The 22,049-nt window shown below is 51.3% G+C and overlaps 1 protein-coding gene across 1 annotated transcript in view; it reads left to right on the plus strand.

The window, feature by feature from the left end:
• ADAMTS10 (ADAM metallopeptidase with thrombospondin type 1 motif 10) overlaps positions 1–22,049 on the plus strand; it is a 47,446-nt gene that overhangs the window by 21,663 nt on the left and 3,734 nt on the right. The window contains exons 5-22 of the mRNA XM_010724868.4: positions 549–766; positions 1,990–2,073; positions 2,531–2,676; positions 5,305–5,348; positions 6,634–6,739; positions 6,876–7,022; positions 8,696–8,837; positions 11,515–11,622; positions 13,020–13,165; positions 13,428–13,491; positions 14,187–14,289; positions 17,483–17,616; positions 17,923–18,046; positions 18,421–18,501; positions 20,112–20,275; positions 20,689–20,815; positions 21,436–21,565; positions 21,721–21,925. Of these exons, the coding sequence (XP_010723170.1) occupies positions 549–766; positions 1,990–2,073; positions 2,531–2,676; positions 5,305–5,348; positions 6,634–6,739; positions 6,876–7,022; positions 8,696–8,837; positions 11,515–11,622; positions 13,020–13,165; positions 13,428–13,491; positions 14,187–14,289; positions 17,483–17,616; positions 17,923–18,046; positions 18,421–18,501; positions 20,112–20,275; positions 20,689–20,815; positions 21,436–21,565; positions 21,721–21,925 (2,273 nt within the window). The remainder of the gene's footprint in view (positions 1–548; positions 767–1,989; positions 2,074–2,530; positions 2,677–5,304; positions 5,349–6,633; positions 6,740–6,875; positions 7,023–8,695; positions 8,838–11,514; positions 11,623–13,019; positions 13,166–13,427; positions 13,492–14,186; positions 14,290–17,482; positions 17,617–17,922; positions 18,047–18,420; positions 18,502–20,111; positions 20,276–20,688; positions 20,816–21,435; positions 21,566–21,720; positions 21,926–22,049) is intronic.

Genomic DNA, 22,049 nt, shown 5'->3' on the forward strand with positions numbered 1-22,049 from the left:
CCCAGACAGCTTTCCTGCCCTACAGTGGGACTCAAGCCATGGGGCTGAGCTGACAAACCCCAAAACACCAGAGCTGGGGACATATCTGCAGTCAGGTCAGTAGCACTTGAAGCCTGGAGCTCAGTCCTACAAACCTGCTGCTGCTTTGGAGGCTGCAACCATGTCTGCGGAGGAAAAGCCAAGTCCTAAATTCAGGTCCTGGCAGGAAAAGGAAAGAGGAAATGATCTGCAGTGGCTTTATTGTCAGATTATGTCTGTGTAGTTTCTAAATCCACACAGCTCTTCCCCATGACGGAGCCAAGGGCAGGGCCCTGCCATAGAGCAGCAGTGGAGGTGCTGCCTGCAGCAGAGTGGGCACAGGCAGGAGGGCAGCAGGATGCCAGCAGAGCCCCTGGGAATCCTCAGCACAAGAACAGGGCTGGGTGTATGCTGGGTCCATGTGTGGTACATACAGAGCCTTGCAATGCCTTTCCTACCCAGCTCCAAAACCAAGCAATCTATCCCTCACCTCTGTGATTTTGCAGCAGCCAAATTTCTTTCCTCCTCAGATGAGAAGCCCTGGAAAGGGAGGCACTGGTGGCTGAGGACATTGAAGCCATCCCCACTGAAGCCATCAGGCAACCACAGCCAGCGAGGGCAGCTGCCCCTGAAGAGATCCGTCAGCACAGAGCGCTACGTGGAGACCCTGGTGGTGGCTGACAAAATGATGGTGGGGTACCACGGCCGGCGGGACATAGAGCAGTACATCCTGGCCATCATGAATATTGTAAGTGTTATAACCACATCATGGAGCTTGGGGAGCCCTGAGGCTTGCATACCCAGCAGCAGAGAAAAAGCTGAGTAAAGCCTGTTCTGAACCCCAGATGTCTGAGTTTGGCAAAGGGTGAGACAGGCTTTTCCTGTGAGATGATGAGTGGTACAGAGGGAGCACAATGGGGAAGTGAGATCTGTTCCAAGATTGTAGTGTTCCTTCCCAGGCAACAATCCTGACATGCTGCCACTGTCCCAGAGCAGTGATACTCCTAAGCCTGCAGGGACTGTGTGTTGTACATTGGGAGGCACTTCAGGAGAGCTAAACTCTGGCCTCTGTGACCACACTAGGCCAGATCTAGACTGGGAGAACAAAGCCCTTTCTTTGAACAGCATCTCTCATCTCAAATTAGCAATGCAAATGGAGCCAGACAAGCTGAGAGACACATGGGAAAGCATAAGGACAGTCAGCTCTCACGCCTGGGGGCTGATCAGTGTGAGGGGTAGGGAGAAGTACCCCCTGATCTTCCATACAGCTCTGCCTGTGTCTCTGGGTTACCGCAGAGGAGCTTCCTCTACAGCATCACGTTGAGGTCATTGCTGGCAGCAGGATGCCAGGCTAGATGCATTAACAGCTTCGACTGGTCATGCTGAGTCCTCCTGTGAGGTGAGATGAGTTTGGAGGTTATCCATCAAACCTATGAAAGCCCCTCTTGTGATAGTTCTTTGTCCTGTCCTCTGTAGGATCTCTTTTCATGGCTTGCTCTGTTTGCATTTCTAAAGCAGATGCCAGATTTGAAAACAATACAGTTTCAAACTGTTTCATCTGCTGTAAAACACCCACCGTGTGGCAGCAGATTTCTGGGAGATGCTGTCTCATTCCCTGCTGACAGGCAGCCAGCACAACTCCATCCCTAAGGCTGCATTATGCCAGAGCCACAGAGCTTCCACAACGTAGGGAGCAAGGTGTAGGTGCTGCAGGATTCCATCTTCACCATTCAAACCTCTCCAGAAGGAGACATCAAGGTCTGAACAAGTTGTAGGAGGTTTTGCAATCCAAATAGTAACGTGGAGTCTCATTCCCATTTCTGCTTTCTTTAGGATTGTATTTACACCCCTCAGCAATGCTGTTTTCCCATATGGGTGCCCAGCATGTGCCCACCTTCCAGCTGCCTGCCCCATCACTCTGCTACCGAGCTCATTTTTAAGACTCGTCTTTTCTTGTTTCTTGGAGGTCAGGTTGCCAAACTTTTCCAGGACTCGAGTCTGGGCAATATTGTCAATATCCTGGTGACCCGGCTGATTCTCCTCACTGAGGATCAGGTAAGCTGGGCTTTGCTGAGCTGCTCGCATTGTGCTGCTGCACTCCCTCTGGGGAACTGTGCACTCCCTCTGGATGTTACCCTTGGAATCCCCCTACCCCATGCAGTCTTCTGGGTGCACCACCGTGCTCCCAAAGGCAGCTGGGAACTGGTTTCAAGCTGTGGGAAGATGGGACTCTGAGGATAAGGTGGCTTTTGGGAGACTTAAGTAGTTTTAATAACCCTGAAGGGGACATGGTTTAGTGGGCATAGTAGGGATGGGTTGATGGTTGGACTTGATGATCTTAGACGTATTTTCCAATCTTAATGATTCTATGACTCTAAAAAGTTGTGCTTCCTCTTGGTGTGAAGGGGGTGGGTATCTGGACTGGTTTCAGTGTTCTGCTGGCATGGAAATCATCAGTGCCTTCACATCAGAGCTTCTCTGGGAACATGCTGTTATATTGCTTCCATTCCAGCCCACACTGGAGATTAACCACCATGCTGGGAAATCCCTGGACAGCTTCTGCAAATGGCAGAAATCCATTGTGAACAGGAACGGCAATGGGAATGCTATCCCTGAGAACGGCATAGCTAATCACGACACCGCGGTGCTGATCACCAGGTAAGGAAGCTCCCAACCTTGGCAGCACTCTCTTCCACCTCCATCCACGTGATTCATGCCAAACTGGCTTGGTAGCGGCTGACCCTTCAGCCCAGCTGCCTGCCTGTTCTGCTGCAGCAATGCAGATTACTGCAGTTCAGATAACCATCATCCATCCTCCAACGTCTTCTCTCCATGTCGTTGTGCTCACAAAGAGCTTAGTTTGCAGCCATGGGTATTTGTGCACCAGCATGTCCATAGAGCAGGATGTACAGCAGTGAGCATTGTAGGTGGGACCACACTCCAGAGTCCTTGGACTTCAGCAGCCTACTGAGATAGAGAGCCCAACCTGCTTCCTCTGTGAAGGATGGAGAAGAGTAAAAAGTGTGACTTGAGCATCATGACAATGGCAGAGGGTCTCCAGCCAACATAGGATCTGATTTCATGTTGCATGCCTACATGTAGGACTGAGCTCTCTCCTTTGTAGCTGGCAGATCTCCCTTGAAATGACTTCATCTCATCTAAGAAGAACAGTCCTAGAGGTGCCTGCCTGTCCCCACTCCTGTACAAATGGCTGGGTCAGTAGGTACCCATCCCTGGAAACTCTCAAGGTCAGGCTGGATCAGGCTTTGAACACCTTGATTGAGCTGTAGTTGTCTGTGCTCACTGCAGAGGAGTTGAACCAGATGGCCTTTAAAGGTCCTTTCCAACTCTATGATTCTGTGAAGTTAAGCTGGATTCTGAATTAGACCACTCCCAAGCTGGATGAAAGCATCTGAACCTTCACACATGGCACAAATAATCCCCATTGAAATAACTGTGTGCCTGATCCTGGAACAGCAGAGGGTATGAAAGGAAGCACAGAGAATGCTGACAGGAAAACTGGAAGAATGGAGGCCATGGAGAGGACAACTGTGAGGATGGAGGGCGCCAAGAAGCAGCTCTCAGCACCCAGGCACTGCCTGCACCCTGAGCACCAGAGAGCCACTGCTTGGCTGATGGGGCAGGGACCCCATGCATCCTGTGAGCCCATACAGCACTCGGGGGGAGCAAACAGAGCACCCCCTTGGCCCTAATCTCATCCTCCCAGAGCATCTGCTCTGTAGCATCTGCTTTTCCTCCACACATGTGGGACATGAGCGCAGACTCCGAATTCTTCAGCCTCACACCAGATGTTTGAGCTAACCCTCAGCCACTCGCCGCCCAGCTTGGACAGCACCAGCATGTTGCTCATAAATTCCTGATAACATCTTGCTGAGCTGTGGGCTTTTTGCTCTCGTGGAGACGTGTCGAATCGGAGCCTCCAAAGGCTTTCACGGATCCGCTCAAAACAAAGCAACAAATGTTTTTCACTTGTTTGGCTTCCTGCCGGAGGTGAGAGCTTTGGACACTTTGAGAGAGCACCAGGGGCCAAAGGGACAGGAGCCATAACTAGGAACATGCTGCAATTAACCCCCTGTGTGCTGCCAGTTTGCTTCCTTCCTACTTTCATTCCCCTGAGTCCACCAGGAGTGGTGTCAGAAGGTCAACTGCCCACTCAGGAGTCCCAAAAGTCACATCACAGTCAGTGCCCTCAGTGTCATGCACCCAAAACACACTTGGGTTGAAATGCACCTCATGGCCAAGGAGCAGCACCCACCACCCAGCTGTTCCCTGTGTAGATTTAAACTTAGTGTTGCCAAAGCTTTGCAAATACCCAAATATTTGAGTCTGCCCTCCATACAAAGAGCAGAACATGGAGAAGGGATGTAAACAGAGGCAGGGAGGGCATGCAGCTCATCTCTACACGTAAACAACAATATTCACTCTCTGACCTAAACTCCATCTTCTGGAGGTGCTGCCGGTGCCCCATTGCAAGGATGCCTTTCAGCTGGGAGGAAATCTTTGCTGTCCTCGTTCAGCTTTTCCTCACTTGCAGCTAATGATGTGCAGTCAGTTCCTTGATGCAATGGCTGAAAGTCCAAGCCAGGAACAGAGGAAAGAGTAATTTTGAATCAACCCATATTGAATTTGTTTGGAAGATTCTCAGTAAAGAACGAAGCTGAGAAAAAAAAGATCATTAAAAAAAATCGCATTACAATTATAATGAAACTAAAGTAAATTTTGAAGTGAAACAATTTCAAGCTGAAATGTGTGTTGTTTAAGAAAATAAATAAATCAAAGCTGCGTGTTCGATTGATAGGATTTAATGCAATAGATCTGAGTGCACAGACACAAAGTCCTCATCAGTCAAGGCAGTTCCATGAGCCTGATCCTCCCCAAAGGGAAGTGCCTGGCTCACGGCAATGTGCTGGATACTCTTGAGCAGCACTGGGCCATCCAGCCAAACCCACAAAGCTTCAGGGCTGCTGGCTCACTGTGTTTCATCAAAACCCCACCTCTGACCCCATCCAGTGTTGCTCAGTAGTTAAGTGACCCATACGTCAGAGCTATCCTTAAAAGAACGTCTCAGTGCGTCTCAGCCTGGGAGTATTGCAAAATATGGATCTGAGGCATCTCTTACCTGTTGCAGTCTGTACTCTCCATGCCAGAAGTGTTGCATGAGCTGTTTTGTACGTGAATCATTGGTAAAGTTGAGAAGTGTTTGCAAAAGATTTTGAAGTTGCTGACATCATGCATGTTCTTAATGCCACCTTCTTCTCTTTGCAGATATGACATTTGCATCTACAAGAATAAGCCCTGTGGCACACTGGGTAGGTAGGATTTTGCTTGTAGGCTCTCCAAACCAGCACGTACATCTTTGAGAGCGTGGTACGGGAGGGCTGCCCCATCCGTGTTTCGTAATGAGCAAGCGAAGGGGAAGCGCTCGCCCAATGCTCCCTTGAGTGCCAGCAGCAAAGCCAGGAACAGGCCCATGGTTTCCAGCCTGCCAGACCATGTAGCCTCCTTACTTCTGTAAACACTAAAAGCAGCAACCCGGAGGACGGATGGGCTCTGGAACGCTTCTCTGTTATATCCCTGGGTCAGGTCCAGCTTGATGATTAAGAACCGCTTGCATCTAGGGCTGGTCCATAGCCTAGTGGAGTATTCCTGGCTTAGCAGGGAGAAATAAGACTTTTTTGTGATGACTGTAAAGGGAGTTCTTTATTTAAACTGCTAGACGCAGACAGACCCTGCCGCTCTCTCTGGCTGTAGCTCCTAATTTGTCTTGCCCTGGTCTAGACTAAGCAGTCAGGGAAGGATTATTGCTGTGAATCACTGCAGTTAAAAAGGAAAATTTGGTGGATCTCTGACCTGATGTGGCTGTGGAAGAGGTGCCTGGGAGGGTGGTGGTGGCTGGAGGGCTTGTGGTGGCTTGGCCCATTCCTAGAACTGAGTTTGTCCCTTTCTCAGCCCTTAGCAGTGGGACACAGCCTGTGGCACTTGGTAAGTGGGTGGCAGAGAGTCAGGGGAATCTGCTGCCCAAATCCCAGGGAGGTTTCTCCTTTCTCCAGCCCTCCAGATAGAGTCAGGGTGGATTTCCGATTATGGTGGGTGTCAGCCAGGACCAGATGCAGGTGGTCAGGCTGGATCTCAGGCTACTTGGTTGTCCAGGGTGCCCTGATAGGGTTTGAGTGACCAAGTGCTAGTGTGGCTGATTCCAGCCCCCTGGTAAAATGACCTGTTCTCCCATCAGCAGCGCTGTTGCTGAGACAAGGACTGCTAGATATGAAATTCAGTGGGTTTTGACCCATCTTCAGCATTTCTTAATCTGCTGTTGTCAAAATTAGTTGGCAGTGCTGAGTGTCCCTGTGCCCCATCCCATAAAACCCATGTCTTCGTACCAATAGCCAGTGAAACCAGTAAGAAGAAACTTGCTATTGAGCAGGCTGTGTTCAGTGTTAGTGAGCATGAAGTGCCTCATTAGGTCCCCCAGTGTAACCCATGCCCATCTCAGCTGCTTGGTGCTGGTCCTACGTCCCCCAGTGCAACCCATGCCCCATCCCTTCCAACCAGGGATATTCTATTCTATGTGACTGCTCCATCTGCCTTCCCTAGGCCTGGCCCCGGTGGGTGGCATGTGTGAACGAGAACGAAGCTGCAGCATCAACGAGGACATTGGCCTGGCCACAGCCTTCACCATTGCCCATGAGATTGGCCACACGTGAGTACCGTGCCAAGGAGTCCCCATGGGCAGTCAGTGGGAAGAAAGGTTCCTGTTGGTCTGTTCCTGCCAACAGGAGCTGCAAAACCCTTCTTATGGTTGATCATCTCTCTAATACTTTGGTATGGCTTTCTAGGTTTGGCATGAATCACGATGGGGTTGGAAACAGCTGTGGCTCCCGTGGGCAAGAAACGGCCAAGCTGATGGCTGCTCACATCACCATGAAAACCAACCCCTTCGTATGGTCTACATGCAGCAGGGATTATATCACCAGCTTTCTGGAGTAAGGAATCCATGTCATCTTGCCCTCCTTTCTACCCCACAACCGGTACACACCTCCAGACTCTCACAATCCCTTGTGAGGAGTGGGTGAAGCCAAAGAAAAGCCCCCAAAGCACACAGCCCATGCACCTACTGTCTTGTCTCCCAGCACCTCTCCCCGTCCCAAGAGGCATGTGCTTTCCTTCCTTCCTTTAGACATTCCTGCTAAAGATTCTATTTACCTTGCATCTATAAGACCTTTAATTAGCTTCCACACTTCCAGAAACTTCACACATAAATCTGTAGCTTCTGGGGGCATTCAGACATTGCAGAAGTTCAGCCAAGAATCATAGGGAAGGTGGGGAAGGAGGATCTGAAACAGAGCTGGGGCTGCACCCATGTGCAGCTTCTGCAGACACAGAGGAGGAGAGTTTAGAGAAGAATGAGCAACTTAAGGTGTTTTTTGTCCAAAGCACCTTTGGACAAAAGATCCAGGAGAAGGGATTTAGGCTCCTAAGTCCCCAAGTTTTGATATTGCTACCTTGCCTGGGGCTTTTGTTGTGGGTTCAGGCGTTCCCCAGGGCTTTTCTCAAAAACCAAGCAGTTGGGATCTTTTTTGCTGAGGTTTGTGGGAGGATACAGGCACTGCCTAATGGAAGGACTGGGCAGTACTTAAATTACAAACGAGAGAAGCCAGTGTGTAAGATCATCATGGCAGGAGCAAGCTTGGGGCAGTCTGAATACCAGACATTTAGGGTCACAGACCAAAGCTGTGATGCTGCTCTTGTAACACGAAGGCAGACATCCCAAGGGGCTGCCCTCCATCCCACAAAGCTTGGCCATAGCAGCATGGCTTATCACCACATTCCACATCCCGCAGCTCATGTTTGGCCACAGCAAAATCTGCCCTCCTCGCCCTTGGCCCCTGGATGCATGGCAAGGCATGAAGAACATCAGGAAAGCATCGCGGCCGTTGTCCTTGTGTGACTCTGAGGTCTCAGCATGGACAGCAGCAAATCTGTGGCAGCCCCCATGGGAAATCACAGCCTGGAGAGCCCCATCCATGCCAGAGCTGTGGTGTGAATGAGACCCCAGGACATGGGGCCAGGGGAGTGGTGACGGGGCTGTGATTTAAGGAGAGCTCTGAGCGATGAGGAAGAGGGAGGGAAAGGCGTGTTTCTTGCAAAATTTGGATGTTCCTCCAAAGTTCTGGCATGCAGAAGGACAGGCTTGGAGAGCAGGGGCTCTTTTTGCTCAGCACCATCAGCCACAGCTCTGCAGCCACATGGTGGGAGGGCAGAAGTTCCACCAATCCCTGCTTCTGCAAGCAGAACAGGGTCCTTGCACCCACCCATGTTGTGCCAAATGGGGTCTGCTGTACCTGGACTTAAGCAGGACAGCCAGGGCTGGCAGCAGCCTGCAAAACATTGAGATTAAAACTCTGAGAGCTGCTTGTGCCAAAAGTGCTTCCCAAAACCCAGCCCTGGGGATGCAGACAGCAAGATTTCAGAGTGCTTTCTTAGCACTGATTGTGCTCAGAGGTTTCCCTACTGGAGGGCAGTAAAATTATCCCCCCAAAGCAGCCAAGCGTGTGTGAGCCGAGCCCCAGGCAGAGCCAGGTGTGCTGCTGCTCCTCTCCTGCAGTGCATTCCCAAAAGCTTTTCCAAACTCTGATTCTCCTCTCTTTGTTTCCAGCTCTGGGATGGGATTATGCCTGAACAACGCTCCTCCCAAGCAAGACTTTATCTACCCCACAGTGGCTCCGGGTCAGGCCTACGATGCAGATGAGCAGTGCCGTTTCCAGTACGGAGTTAAATCTCGCCAGTGTAAATACGGGGTAGAGAGCCTTCCTGCTTTACTATCGGTTCCCAGGGGGTGGAGGATTGGGGCTGCAAAGATCCATGGGGTCATTCCTCTGCTTTGCTAGCCTGCTTGTAATGAGGGGCACTTGCATGTTCCCTGTGAGCTTTCCACCTTGCTTCCCTAGGAGAGGACAGAGGAGGTCGTTTCACATCCACAGAGGTTGGCTGCAACCCAATTTCCATCAAATTATCCCATGGGATCTCTTGCCTCTGCTCCATGCCTTGGCTGCTGTTGAATGCCAACGGCTGCTGTTGTATCCCAAGCTGCAGTTCTCACCTCCAGACTCCTCTGTCACAGGGGATTTAGTACACAGTTGTATTTTTTGTGATTCTTACTAGAAGTCATTGTGCTACACACACCAACTTAGGAGGAGAAATTTCTCTCTTCCAAAGGAGGTGGGGCATTGTGCTTTAGATGTGTCAGATGTGCCCATCTAAATCCCCATTGCACTGTCTTCCCCTGAGATCTGAATACAAGAAACCACTGAAAGGAAAGATTGTTTCAGGAGATTCTTGAGTCTCAGCCTGACATTTTGCTGTGTTTAACACACAGAACACTGCTGACTGAGCATAGTGGCAAGTGGAAGGTGTGTACACTTAAAGGCTGGTTGAACACCTTCCTCTCAAGAATGCAGAGGATCCACTAGTGAGCATCTGTGTTTTCTGATGGACACACACGTGTGTATCCACCTGGTCCAAGCCCTGAAAAGCTGAAGAAGAATAAGACACTACAGATCAGATCAGATTTAGTTTCTTTTGCAACATCCCCACTGCCCATCCCCATGAGCAAACAAGCCCACTGTTTGCCATTGAAGTAATCCAGTATGAACCAATTTATCACTCTAAGTGTTCAAATGTGTAGTATGGCTTGATGCTAAACCTCCCCCCAGTGATCTTACTAGCTCATCTTGGTGAACAGATACCTGAGTTTGACTCTCCCAGAGTGCCCTGGAAGTAGAGTGGATGCAGCAGTAGAAAAGTCCAAGTTGCACTACTGACTGCAGTCAAAGCCCCTCCTCATCTCAATCAGAGTTTACATGCCTGTTTCCCAGCTCATTTTTAACTTGGTCAGGCTCTTCCTGTATATACACAAGGATCACAAAAGCACAAGATGTCCTTGCAATGACCCTTCCAGCCCAGCCCCTCATGCGTGTTTGGGAGTAGCCCAAGGGGCATAGGACCTCAAGTGAGTGCACATAAATCTGGGTAAATGTGTACATCCACCCATCCCATGTCCCATAAAAACAAACTGCAGAGCAGTGGTGCAAGCATGTCAGCATCCCTTTATTTTCTGGCTTTCTCCATCTCCATGCTAGCACAAAGCAGATTATTAATAAGCTTGATGATGATGGGGTGAACAGATATGGTGGAGCTAAGATGTCCATTCTGTTGGTGATACAGTAGGACTTCAAGAGTTCCTACTTCCCAGTAGTTGTAATAACTCTGGGAGTGCAACGTATTTTAGGGACATGATTACTGCGGATGGTGGTGATGAGCTGACAACTAAAATTGATGATCTTAGAGGTCTTTTCCAATCTTAATGATTCTATGATCCAATGAAGGGGTCAGTGCCTTTTCAAGCTGGGAGAGAGATTGTCTTTTCCTTCATCAAAGCTGTGCTTTTGTGGTAAGAGTTAGGAACCAAAACCCCATTGTGTCTAAGAACTGAGGTCTATTGGCACATTCTCACTGGGTCATCCAGTGCCACCCCATCCTTGCAAACCCAAGGACAAGAGTGGGAGGCACAGGAACCCTAAGCTCACATTTTCACCCCTCTTGGTGCCAGCCCTGAGGATTCCCAGTTGCCCAGCTGGCAGCCATATGGTCACTGTGCCTGTGTTGGGGATCTCTGTGAAATGGGGAGTTTTCTAAATTCTTCCTTCAGTAAGAGTAGGAAAAGGGCAGTAATGTGGCAGGGAACTCAGCTCTGCTTTTTAGCTGTTGCTTTGCAGTTTGCTGGTGTTGAAGTCCAGTGCGGCTGATGTTAGGGGCAGAGCAGATCTGCACTTTCTGATGTAGCAGCTGTAATGAATTTGCAGGGTGTCTGCCATAGCCTTGAAGTTTGGGTGGGTTTTGAATTGACAGGTGGAGCAACCAAGGGAAGCTTTTTGTCTGAGAAGTCAGGATGGGTCAGGAAACCTCCTGTCAGGAGGTGTGGAGTTCCCAGCCCTTTCCATTCCATAGACCCAGCTGCACCCAGGACCTTGCAGAGAAGCAAGCAGAAATGCTAACTTCTGAGCTGCTCAGGGGCTCTGTCAGCATCTGGCATTGTTTTGACTGCTCTGAAAGCAGCTCTGAACTCTCCAGAGGAGTATTCCCTTCACGACTGTTAGGCTGGCAGAAGATGACAGACGTGATGTGAGGCCTCATGGGTTATGCTTGCATTCCCAAGCAGCCTCAGCTTCCCTCTGAAGCAGACCTGGACCCATCTGGCAGGGGGATGCTCATGATGGGTGCTGCAGGATGGGTCCTTGTGCTTGGCCTCTGCAATGAAGACCCAGTAAAGGAAACATCCCCAGCCCTGGGGAGGGGACTTGCTGCATTGCCCCAGCCTTGCAGCCCCAGCAGGGGGTGAATCCTGACCTCGGCTCTGTGTCTTTGCCTCTTTCTTCTTCCCTCCCCCTCTCTCCCCCAAAATCTTTCTCTTTCCAGGAGGTCTGCAGTGAGTTATGGTGTCTGAGTAAAAGCAACCGCTGCATAACCAACAGCATCCCTGCTGCAGAGGGGACCATCTGCCAAACCAACACCATTGAGAAGGGGGTAAGGAAGCCCAGGTCACATGTGAGTTGGCAGTGGGTGGGTGAATCTCTTGTCCAGTGATAACTGTGGTTACTGGGGAGTGCAAAGCTGATTCAAGAGCACCCACCATTCCCTGCACAATGGGAACCCAGCTGTGCCAAGGACCACCAGGACCCCTGAGCACACTCAAATATCAGACCATTTTTCATGCTCTGCTGAGAGGGGAAGATAGGATTTTCCATGGCCATGTATTTTGGAAGTGAGTTTTGACTTAAGAATTGTTCATCTTTCTTCTTTCCCTGCACCTCTGGCCCTCATTTGCACCAGCATTAAGTGAGTGTGAAATTATTAAAGCAAAGCGTTAATGAGTCCCAGTGCCTTTGCAGCCTGTGTGCAATATTTGGGACAATGGAGAATCAGGACTGGGACATCCACCATAAAACAGGCTCATGTTTTCCCACTAGAGGAAAAATAATTCCCAAGAAATTGAAGAAAAAAAATCAGATCCTTAAGAAGCTGAAGAAGCTCGTGTGCAGGATGGCTTTGAGAAATGCGTTATTTTTTAGAGTTCTCTTAGCTTTACTGGAAATTAGATCAAAAGAGATTAGGCAGCTCCTGGAGCTGAACATCCCTGCTGATCAAAATTCACCATATACAAGAACAATCTTTTTCTCGTAGTGATTTTTTACCAGCTTTTGTAACTTTCAAATATTTCTGCTTCCTCCCACTTACTACTGGTTATTTTCTGACCAGAGTGTGCATCCTGCACCAGCAGTCCCTGTGCTTCCATGCAGGGACACCAGAAGGGCTGTGCATGCTCTGCATGTGGTTGCACCTTTGCTAATGTGCTGCCATGCAAGCAGCCAGCCATCCTGGGAGGTTTATTATTCCCTGCAGACTGTGCTGCCTGCAGAGAGCCTGGCTTGAAAGGAGCCGGGAGAAGCTGTGCCAGTAGCTCCAGGGTGGGTTATCAGCCCCTGGAAGGAGCACACAGCAGTTTCTTCCTTCCTGGGATTATCTCAGCCCCTGAGACGCTGTGTCTGGCATGGTGCCCAGAGAACAGCAGCGGGTCTGGCAGTATCCTGCTCCTTGCATCACTGTTGACTCCAGGGGGTGCAGGATCCTTTCCAGGTCCAAGGGAAATATTTCATAGGCAAGTTTGCATGAGCATCCCTGCTATCTCTGAGTACACAGCGCACACAGATGGTGATGCTGTGACTCAGACTAAATGGTGCCCAGGAAATGCGAGTGCTCTCTGTGATGGCAAACTTGGCTCCGAGGCCAGTACAGCCCAGAATTCAAATTTCGTGGGATCAAGTCTGATCCCAGCCCTTCTATGACCAAAGGAGGCGAGAGAGCTTTCTGGGAGGAGGAGAGCGTGTCGTTCTCAAGGTCTCTGAAGCTCTGTCTCTCCCCAGTGGTGCTACAAGAGGGAATGTGTGCCCTTTGGCACCCGGCCGGAGGGTGTGGATGGTGCCTGGGGATCCTGGTCATCCTGGGGTGAGTGCAGCAGGACGTGCGGCGGCGGTGTGTCCTCCTCCGTCCGGCACTGCGACAGCCCGCGGTAGGTGTGCGTGCACGTGGCCATGCCTTGTCCTGGATGCTCAGGTCAGTGGGGAAGGTGACAGCTGCTCAGACAATCCCACTGCATGCTGGCAGTTAGGCATGCAAATTCCTCCAGGCAGAACCTGTCCTTGTAGCAGAAGCCTTGGTGTTCCCGTAGGTACCCATGCTGTCCAACCAATGCTGGCCTGGGGCAGCTGTCTGCCACCAATGCTGGCTTGCTGTCCTGAGCTGCTTTTTTCCTCTTATTCCCTGTTTGCCAGGCCTACAATCGGAGGGAAGTACTGCCTGGGGGAGCGGAAACGCTATCGGTCCTGTAACACTGATGTAAGTACCATCAAGCTGACATAGAGGAATGCCAGGGGGTCAGCAGGGCTTTGACGTGGGCAGGGAGCACTGTGCTGAATATGGAGGCAGCAGTGAGCCTTCTGCATGGCTCTGGGCTGTTAGGCACTGCAATGGGACTGCTGGGTTGTGAGGCTGGGGGAGGTGAAGCATGCTGTGCTGGCGGCAGTGGGGAAGAACCAAGCAGGATGGAGCACGTCTGCACCACCTGGTTCAGAGAGCAGATTGGTGCTACATGCTCAAGGGGCTTTGGTATCAAAAAGGGGCCCGAAAAGATAACAAGGAAAAGATCAGAGGCTTTCAGCACCAACACAGCAGCGGTTGCTTTGCACTCTGTGAGTGCAAGCCCAGCAGTCTCCCAAAACCCCAGTACAGCACCTGGCTTCCCCGAGGTGGGCGTTAGACCTCAGAGGGAACAAAGAGAAACAACTGTGCTGCAGGGGTACACAGTTCAGCTTTGAATCTGGGAAATTACAGCTTTAATGTCCATGGGCTTGTAGTTAGGAAATAAGATGCTTCCCCAATGCCTTTTGCCATCCTACAGCGTTGGGCAGGGGTCAGAGCTGGTGTCCATCTCAAAGCGCTGGTGCTATCACTGCTGGACCTGCAGCCACCTAGCACCCTAGCAGTAAGGCATTGCTTCACCTATGTGCTCATCTCTCTGTCTGTGGCTGCAGGACTGCCCACCAGGGTCCCAGGACTTCCGAGAGCTGCAGTGTGCTGAGTTTGATAATGTCCCCTTCCGAGGGAAGTACTACACCTGGAAGACATACCGGGGAGGTGAGTGAGATGGCAGTAGGCCACCATCTCTTTGAGAACAGGTCCTGTAAGCTGTGTGCTGCAGGTTGCTAGGCTGCTCACCAGGATGTCCTGCCATGCCCCCATCCTGCATCACTCAGCTCTGTGTAATTACTCTTCAACATCTTTTCTCTGGCAGAACCAGCAGTATGGGAGCTGTTAAGCTGCTTTCCTTCAGTCTGATTCTTAATTATCAAGTGAACAAACACAGAGACAAAAAAAACGAGTTGCTAAAGCAATGCAAAGTACCATTCTGTTTAGTTCAGGACTCACCCTGGTACATGATGAAGGAGACAAAGGGGAGAGCTCTATCTGCACCACCAGGTAGAGCTTCAGCTCTTACCCAAGCAGAAGGGATCCAAACTAAGAGATCCTGCAGAATTCCCCCCTTCCAATGTCAGTCCCCATGTGTCCTGCCTGTCCAGCAAGGAGAGGGGGTGGGTGGAGGCCTCTGTGGCAGAAATCTCTTAATAATGAGAAAGAACAGCGCGTCTTCTTCTTGTAGTTAATGAACTTGACTGGGGAAATCCTTCACAGCTGTGTAAATAAGCACACCTCCCAGCAGGGCTCCTGCAGCCGGAGCAGATGTGCTGAGGCTGCAGGGGATGGATCAATAAGAATGTAATAAAATTGCAAAGCAGTCAGTCACACAAAGACCCCAATGGATGCCAAGGTGGAAGATAACCCTGCGGCTGGAGCTGCCCTTGCTCAGACCTCTTTCTTCCCCAGTGATCCGAGCCCAAGGGATGGTTTCCCAGTTGCACATCAGCCTTTGTATTTTAATCTGGCCCTAAATGATTTCTGCTTTGGCTTTCAAATTAGCCCCTTCCTCTCACTGCTTCCCCTCCCATAAAATAAGGTGATGAAATGTATCCTCTTCCCAGGAGCCTGTGAGTGTTGGCACAGCCACACCTTGAAGGAATGTGGGAGTTCCTCATGTCAAATCTCCAGGTTGGCTTTGGGTGATGGTCATGAGGAGCTGCATTATTTGGCATTTACTATTTGGTGTCAGAGGACATCACTGTCTTCCCATGCAGGGGTGCAGAGAAGGAAATGCAGGCATTACAAGTAAGGGACTGGAAGTGGTGTGTTCCTTGTTTCTGGGACCCAGCACCAAGCAGTTGCTACTGATGTTAACAGCATGGGCTGCTCTTGCTGGGCCCTTGGATGAGCTGGGATCATGGTGGCACTAAAGGGGTCCCCCCCTCCAACAAATTCTTTGCCCAAGTGTGAGTGATGTGGCAGCACAGACACTCACCTGATCTTCTGCTGGTAATGCCTCTGCTCTGCAGGATGTTTTGGGCCATATGTCCATATACCAGGAAACATTCACCACTCTGGCTGAGCCTCTTCCCCAACTGAGCTCAGCCACGGCACCCTGCAGCCACCCCACTGCTGAAGCACACAGTGGTGTGAGGATGCCATTCACCCATCAGGCTCACAATGATGTCCCTCCCCAGATGGGAAACATCCCAGGCACACAGGGCACCGGTCCCATGGGCATTTTGGGATGGGACCAAGCCACCCACTGAAGCCTGGTGTCAGCCACAGAGACACTGTGGACTGAGGTTGAGTTCTCCATGGGGCCACACGGTGCTTTCCTGGTGGTGATTTATAACAGTGCTGCAGTCCAGACCCCAGGAACGAAAGGCAGCCCCAGCGAGAAGTGCTGAGCTCAGCCTTTCAGAGCTCAGCAGTCAGCAGATACCTCATGGAATGCGGCTTTAATTGTTTGTTTATTTTGTTTTATTCGCTTAGTTATTCATTTTGCTCTTGGCGGATGCAAGAGCCAAGGGAGGGAGGAATGGCTTACAGGGTTGGGAGAGGGCTGGCGAGGAGCAGGGGCTTGCAGAAAACAGGAGATTGCTCATCATAGACTGTAATGCGCTTTAATTCCACTATGGGACAGGGCAGGCAGGAGGAACAAAATATCCCTGGAGGCACAGCACAGCACACAACAGGTAAAGGTCGGTACCCACAGCAGATCCCACTCTTATGAACCTTGGATTGCTCATTCCACTGAGCACGGAATTCTGTGAGTTTTCTGGGTCACACCTTCACTGCTTTCCGTGGTGGCTCTGGTGCTGTGAGGGTGCAGCAGAAGTTGGTTTTCCATAGGAAGGGCCAATGGAGCACCTTCTCCAGGGGATTGCCCAGGCATCCTGCTCCACAGCATGCCTGCGAGCAGCTGAATTCCCCTCTCCTGTCTCCTCCTGCTCCTCCCTCCCCCCAGTTTACTCTTCCTTCCCCCCCCAGCACATTTTGGTGCTTCCAGGCACAGCTGGGCCACCCTTCCCCTCCATCTGCCCCTTTGATGTGCAATAACGATTTGCAGATTTAAGAGATTTGGGTTGCTGCAATGTAGGGGCTTCCCAGCTCTGGCAGGCAGCTCATGACCGCCTCCACTGCCTACAGGAGCAAACTGCCAGGACCTGGGGATGCTTCTCTCTGCTGGGGTCCTCTTTGGCCAGTTCAGTAAAATCTAATGAGAGCACAAAAGAAGTTTCTCTGCTCAGTTCTCTGCTCTCAGCTTCTTTCCTCCTTAACCAGTCCTGTTCCCAAGCACCATAAGGCAATATCCACAGACACAGCCTTCTTGGTCCTTAGCTGGTGCTCAGCTCTAACTTGAGCATCCTTCCCCTTCCTCCTCACCTTGCTGTAGTCCTCTTTGCTGGGAAGGGCTCAATTCCCATCAGTTCTGAACAGAAATAAAAGCTTCTGGAACTAAGGATGGACATAGGCTGTTCAGTTCCAGCTTTTGGGGTGATCCTGGACAAATTGCTTATGAGCTGCTGCCTCAACTTCCCTGTCTGTAAAATGGACTGAAGGGTCTCAATAGCCTTTGCAATGTGCCCAGAAGTGACTGACACCACATAAGAGCAGGTCAGTTTGTTTCCTTCCCTGTCACATACCACCCATGTTTCCTAGGATGGGCAGGAAGATAAGTGTATCACCATGTTTCGGTGTCCAGTTCAGGGGGTCTCACCTTGCTACTGGTCCATACAATGTCTGGGTATTGCCATGAGTCCCTCTGCATGGCAGGGATGTCATTCTGAGCACCTGGAGCTGGGAAACAAGCAGAATGAGACCATGAGGAGGCCAAGGGCAAGGTCTGCCTCTCTGCATCTTTTCTTTCTCTCCTTTGACATCATTTAAACCCCAGCATCTTTCTTAGGAGGGGTGAAAGCCTGTTCCCTCAACTGCCTGGCCGAGGGCTTCAACTTCTACACGGAGAGAGCTGCAGCCGTGGTGGATGGGACGCCGTGCCGGCAGGACTCCAACGACATCTGCGTCAATGGGGAATGCAAGGTGGGACAGGCTTAGTGTGAGGGCAGGGCCAGCGTGGTTACAGATGACACTGGTGTGGTGGCATGCCCGAGGGACACGATGCCATCCAGAGAGACCTGGGCAGGCTCGAGCAGTGCCCCCAGGAGAACCTCACGTGGTTCAACAAAGCCAACTGCAAGGTCTGCATCTGGATTGCTGCAACCCCCACTACCAATCCAAGCTGGGGGATGTTAAAGGATTGAATAATAGATTCATAGCATGATTAAGGTTGGCAGTGGGCTTCAGGGCCCCACCAGGATGGCTAATATCCCTCTGCTCCTTCCCCAGCATGTGGGCTGTGACCGTGTTCTGGGCTCTGATGCCAAGGAAGACAAGTGCCGTGTGTGTGGGGGAGATGGCAGCTCCTGTGAGACCATCGAGGGCATCTTCAACCAATCACTGCCGGAGGGAGGTAGGGAGCATGCAGCCAGCATCACCCACCCTGGGGTCCCGTGGCTCACCATAGCCATGTTGGTGACACCAGCTCCTGGGGACACATGGGACAGGGAAGGACGCCCCAAGGAAACAGTGGGAAGGGCTGAAAGCAGGAGTGCATCGCTCCCCTCTGATGACAGTTGGCACCCAGGTGCCTGGCTCCAAGTTCCTGCCCCCTTTCCCATTCTGTTTAATTGCAGAAGGTGGCTAAACAAGCACCTCTGCTCTGCCACCATCTCATTTTGTGTTTTAATCCCCAGGTAACAGATGACATGCACTGCTGATAGGATGAGGCTGGCTGTGGGCTCGTAGGCTGAGCCCCACTGCTTATTACCCCATGGTGTCTTACAGGTTACGAGGAGGTGATCCAGATCCCCAAGGGCTCCGTCCACATCGACATTCGGGAGCTGAACCTCTCCATCAACTACCTAGGTGAGGAGGGCTGGGGGATGCTGAAATCCCAACCGGCCACTGCTTGACTAGCCCTTAGCCCTGTCGTTAGCAGAGGTCCTGGCTTGGGGCGTGGACATAGGAGGGCAGTGGGGTTTGCTAGCAGGGATTCTCGTCCTGGGTCAGCCACAGCTCTCTGCAGCTCTGCCTCCATCTTGTGCTCACCACACAGCAGTGTAACCCTGAGCAAACCCTGCACCCCACGTGGCACTGCCTGTAGCTCCTTGGCGTTCCCCCCACTGCCAGCATGTTGGGCTGGGGATTAAAAATAGACCTTCTCACATTTTCCTCGGGCTTCATTTTCCAGCCAGGCTCCAGCTCGCTTTTTTTGCAATGGGCTTTTTTCTTTCCCCTTGTCTTCCCTTTCTGTCCTTTGTGTGATGTGCGCCGATCAAAGAAGGGTGGGCAAGGTGCTTGAGTTCCCCCCAACAGCTCTCCTGGAGCTGGGTCAGGGGAAGGTGGCAGTGGGGTCCCCTGGCTGTGCCCCTCAGGATAGTTCTCTGGGCTCAGAGATGCTCCAGGTAAACTGAGGACTCGTGTCCATTCAAGCTGGATTTCTTTGTGCTGGAGGCACAGCTCAAGTCGTATCTCTCTGTTGCTGCCACCAAGGACTGTCCCTGCACCCCAGGTGGGAAGAGAGGGAGCATCCTTTATCCTCAGTACTACAGAACTTCCTCTCTGTCCCTGAGCATGATGGCAGTGTCAGCGGTGAGGGTAGGGGTGAGGCAGATGTGGACACAGATGCGTTGGAGGCAGAGCATGGGAATGTGGGCAAGTGCCGGTCTCCCTCTAGTGCCTCCCATAAGCAACCGCAGCCGGGCTGCTTGCCTTCTCCAGCAACCCTGACTCAGTGTGCACTGCTGGATTTGAACCTGCCTTCTTGGCCGCAGCTTTTTCCAGTGCCAGGTGTTCCATCACTGCCCCGGGCAGCTGGTCCAGCTCCCTGCAGCACCATTTGATGGTTGGACCAGATGATCTTAGAGGTCTTTTCTAACCTTAATGATTCTATGAATCCCACCTGTTCCCACTGTGGAAAATGAGGCTGAGTATATTTATCCTCCCACATAACAACGCTCTGAGCCTGGCAGATGAGATTTTGGATGTTGGGTGTGTGTGGATATGGGTACATATAGGATAAGAGATAATGGTCTTAAGTTGCACCAAGAGAGTTTCAGGTTGGATGATAGGAACAATCTCTTCTCTGAAGGAGTGGGCAGGCTTTGAAACAAGCTGCTCAGTAGAGTGGTGGGGTCACCATCCCTGGAGATGTTCAAGAACCATGGAGATGTGGCACTGAGGGAAATGGGTTAGTGGGCTTGGTGATGGGTTGGTTGTTGGACTGGATAATCTTAGTGGTCTTTCCCAAGTTTAATTCTTCTTCCCTTCCCTTCCTTCCCTTCCCTTCCCTTCCCTTCCCTTCCCTTCCCTTCCCTTCCCTTCCCTTCCCTTCCCTTCCCTTCCCTTCCCTTCCCTTCCCTTCCCTTCCCTTCCCTTCCCTTCCCTTCCCTTCCCTTCCCTTTTCCTTCCCCTTCCCTTCCCTTCCCTTCCCTTCCCTTCCCTTCCTGCTAACTCTGGCTCCCTTGTCCTGGCAGCATTGAGAGGTGATGCTGGTGACTACTACATCAACGGGAAGCTCTCCATCGATCCACCGCGACGCTTCGACATTGCGGGCACCACCTTCCACTACAGGAGATCCCCAGATGAGCCTGAGTCCCTGGAGGCCCTGGGGCCCACCAATGTCACCCTCTTTGTCATGGTTGGTAACAGCACATTCCTTTGTGCCCCCACCAGACCTTGTCTAAAGGGACTTTGTGGTGTCTACATGGGAATTAGAGATAACCAGCCCCTATCCTTGCTGCTCGGTGTAAAAGGGGCACAAGAATCAAAGATAAATTGCACTGAATTCTCAGGTCTCCATCCCTTGATCTGCCAAGATATGGAAATACTCATTTTGAGAGTGCATAGGATCTTGTTCTCTGATCATGTCACCTTCGTGCCTGTTCCAATGTCACCTCTGGTGGCTGCTATGTCCATGACGGAAGGGGATGAAAGAGGGAAGGGAAGAGACTTTAGCCACCCTGAATTCCAGACAAGATACTGGGGCTTAGGGTCACCATCAGAACAGCCACAGCTGTGCTGGATTCTGTGGCACGGATGTGTTCTCCACAGGTCCTTGTGAGGACAGAGCTGCAGGGGATCCGGTACAAGTTCAATGCTCCCATCAGCAGAGATGCGTCCAACCAGTACTCATGGCACTACACCCCGTGGACCAAGTGCTCAGTGCTGTGTGCAGGAGGTGAGATTTGACCTGGTGTCAGCAGAGGGAAGCTTTCCCTTGGATCCCTTGGGCTGCTTCTCATGGGGGCTGACACAAGGGTTTGCACCAGGTCTTTTTGTAGAATTGTTTGAGTTGGAAGGGACCTCTGAAGGTCGTGTAGTCCATCTCCATGGCTATGGAGAGCCTGGATGAGAGTGAGAATGGAGAGCCTTTGAAAAGCAAAGCCTAATAATGTTTCCTGCTTAAAACTAAGGCCCCTAACCTGCTCTTCTTTACTAGACACCGACTGAGGCTGATGTTTCCATCTCCTCTGCCAACTGTGCCCCCTAGTCCTTCCTGAATGGTGTCAAAAGACAAAAGTTTAGGATTTTTGAGGGCAATATCATTGAAGCGTAGAATGGCTTAGGTTGAAATGGACCCTAAAGATTATTTAGTTCCAACCTCGTCCACAAGCTGGATGCTGCCCACACAGTCCTCTTGGAGATGCTGGAAGCAAAGGAGGCTTTGGTTAGGAATAGAGAAACGTGTTCCAGGTTGATAAGGTGCAGCAAGTGGCAGAGCCATGAGGCGGTGCCTGCATCCTGGCTCAGCTCAATCCTCAGCCTTGGTCTCACCCCATTGCCTCCTTCTCTCGGCAGGCAGCCAGATCCAATCTGTCGTGTGCAGGAAACTCTCCGACAGCTCAACAGTCTCCAACCATTTCTGTAGCCCTGAAACCAAAATGCTGGAGCGGCAGAGGCCGTGCAACACCGAGCCGTGTGCCCCTGCGTGAGTACCACAGGTGGAGGGAGCATGGATGAAAGAAGGTGAAATCCTCTCCTCTCCCAAGTTACAGTCCTCTGCTACAGTCCCTAAGGGTGATGCTGCCTGGGGAGATGTCTGCTTTGTGCCCTTTCCATCTTTGCTTTTCTCTCTATCCCCAGCTGGGTGATTGGGAACTGGTCCGAATGCAGCCGAAGTTGCAATGAAGGCGTCCGTACACGCAGTGTCTTTTGCAAGCGTAAGATCTCCGCCACCGAAGAGAAGACTTTGGATGATGCCTCCTGCACCCAACCACGGCCAAAGATGCTGGAGCCTTGCAATAACCAGACGTGCCCTCCAGAATGGGTTGCCCTGGACTGGTCTGAGGTAAGTGCTCATCCACTGCTCTCAGCAGCCCAAGGATGTAGGATGGTGTAAGTCACTGGGGTAGAACCATAGAATCATAGAATGGCCTGGGTTGCAAAGGAGCACAATGCTCATCCAGTTCCAA

Source organism: Meleagris gallopavo, chromosome 30 (assembly GCF_905368555.1).
Source record: "Meleagris gallopavo chromosome 30, MGAL_WU_HG_1.1, whole genome shotgun sequence".
Taxonomy (NCBI): domain Eukaryota; kingdom Metazoa; phylum Chordata; class Aves; order Galliformes; family Phasianidae; genus Meleagris; species Meleagris gallopavo.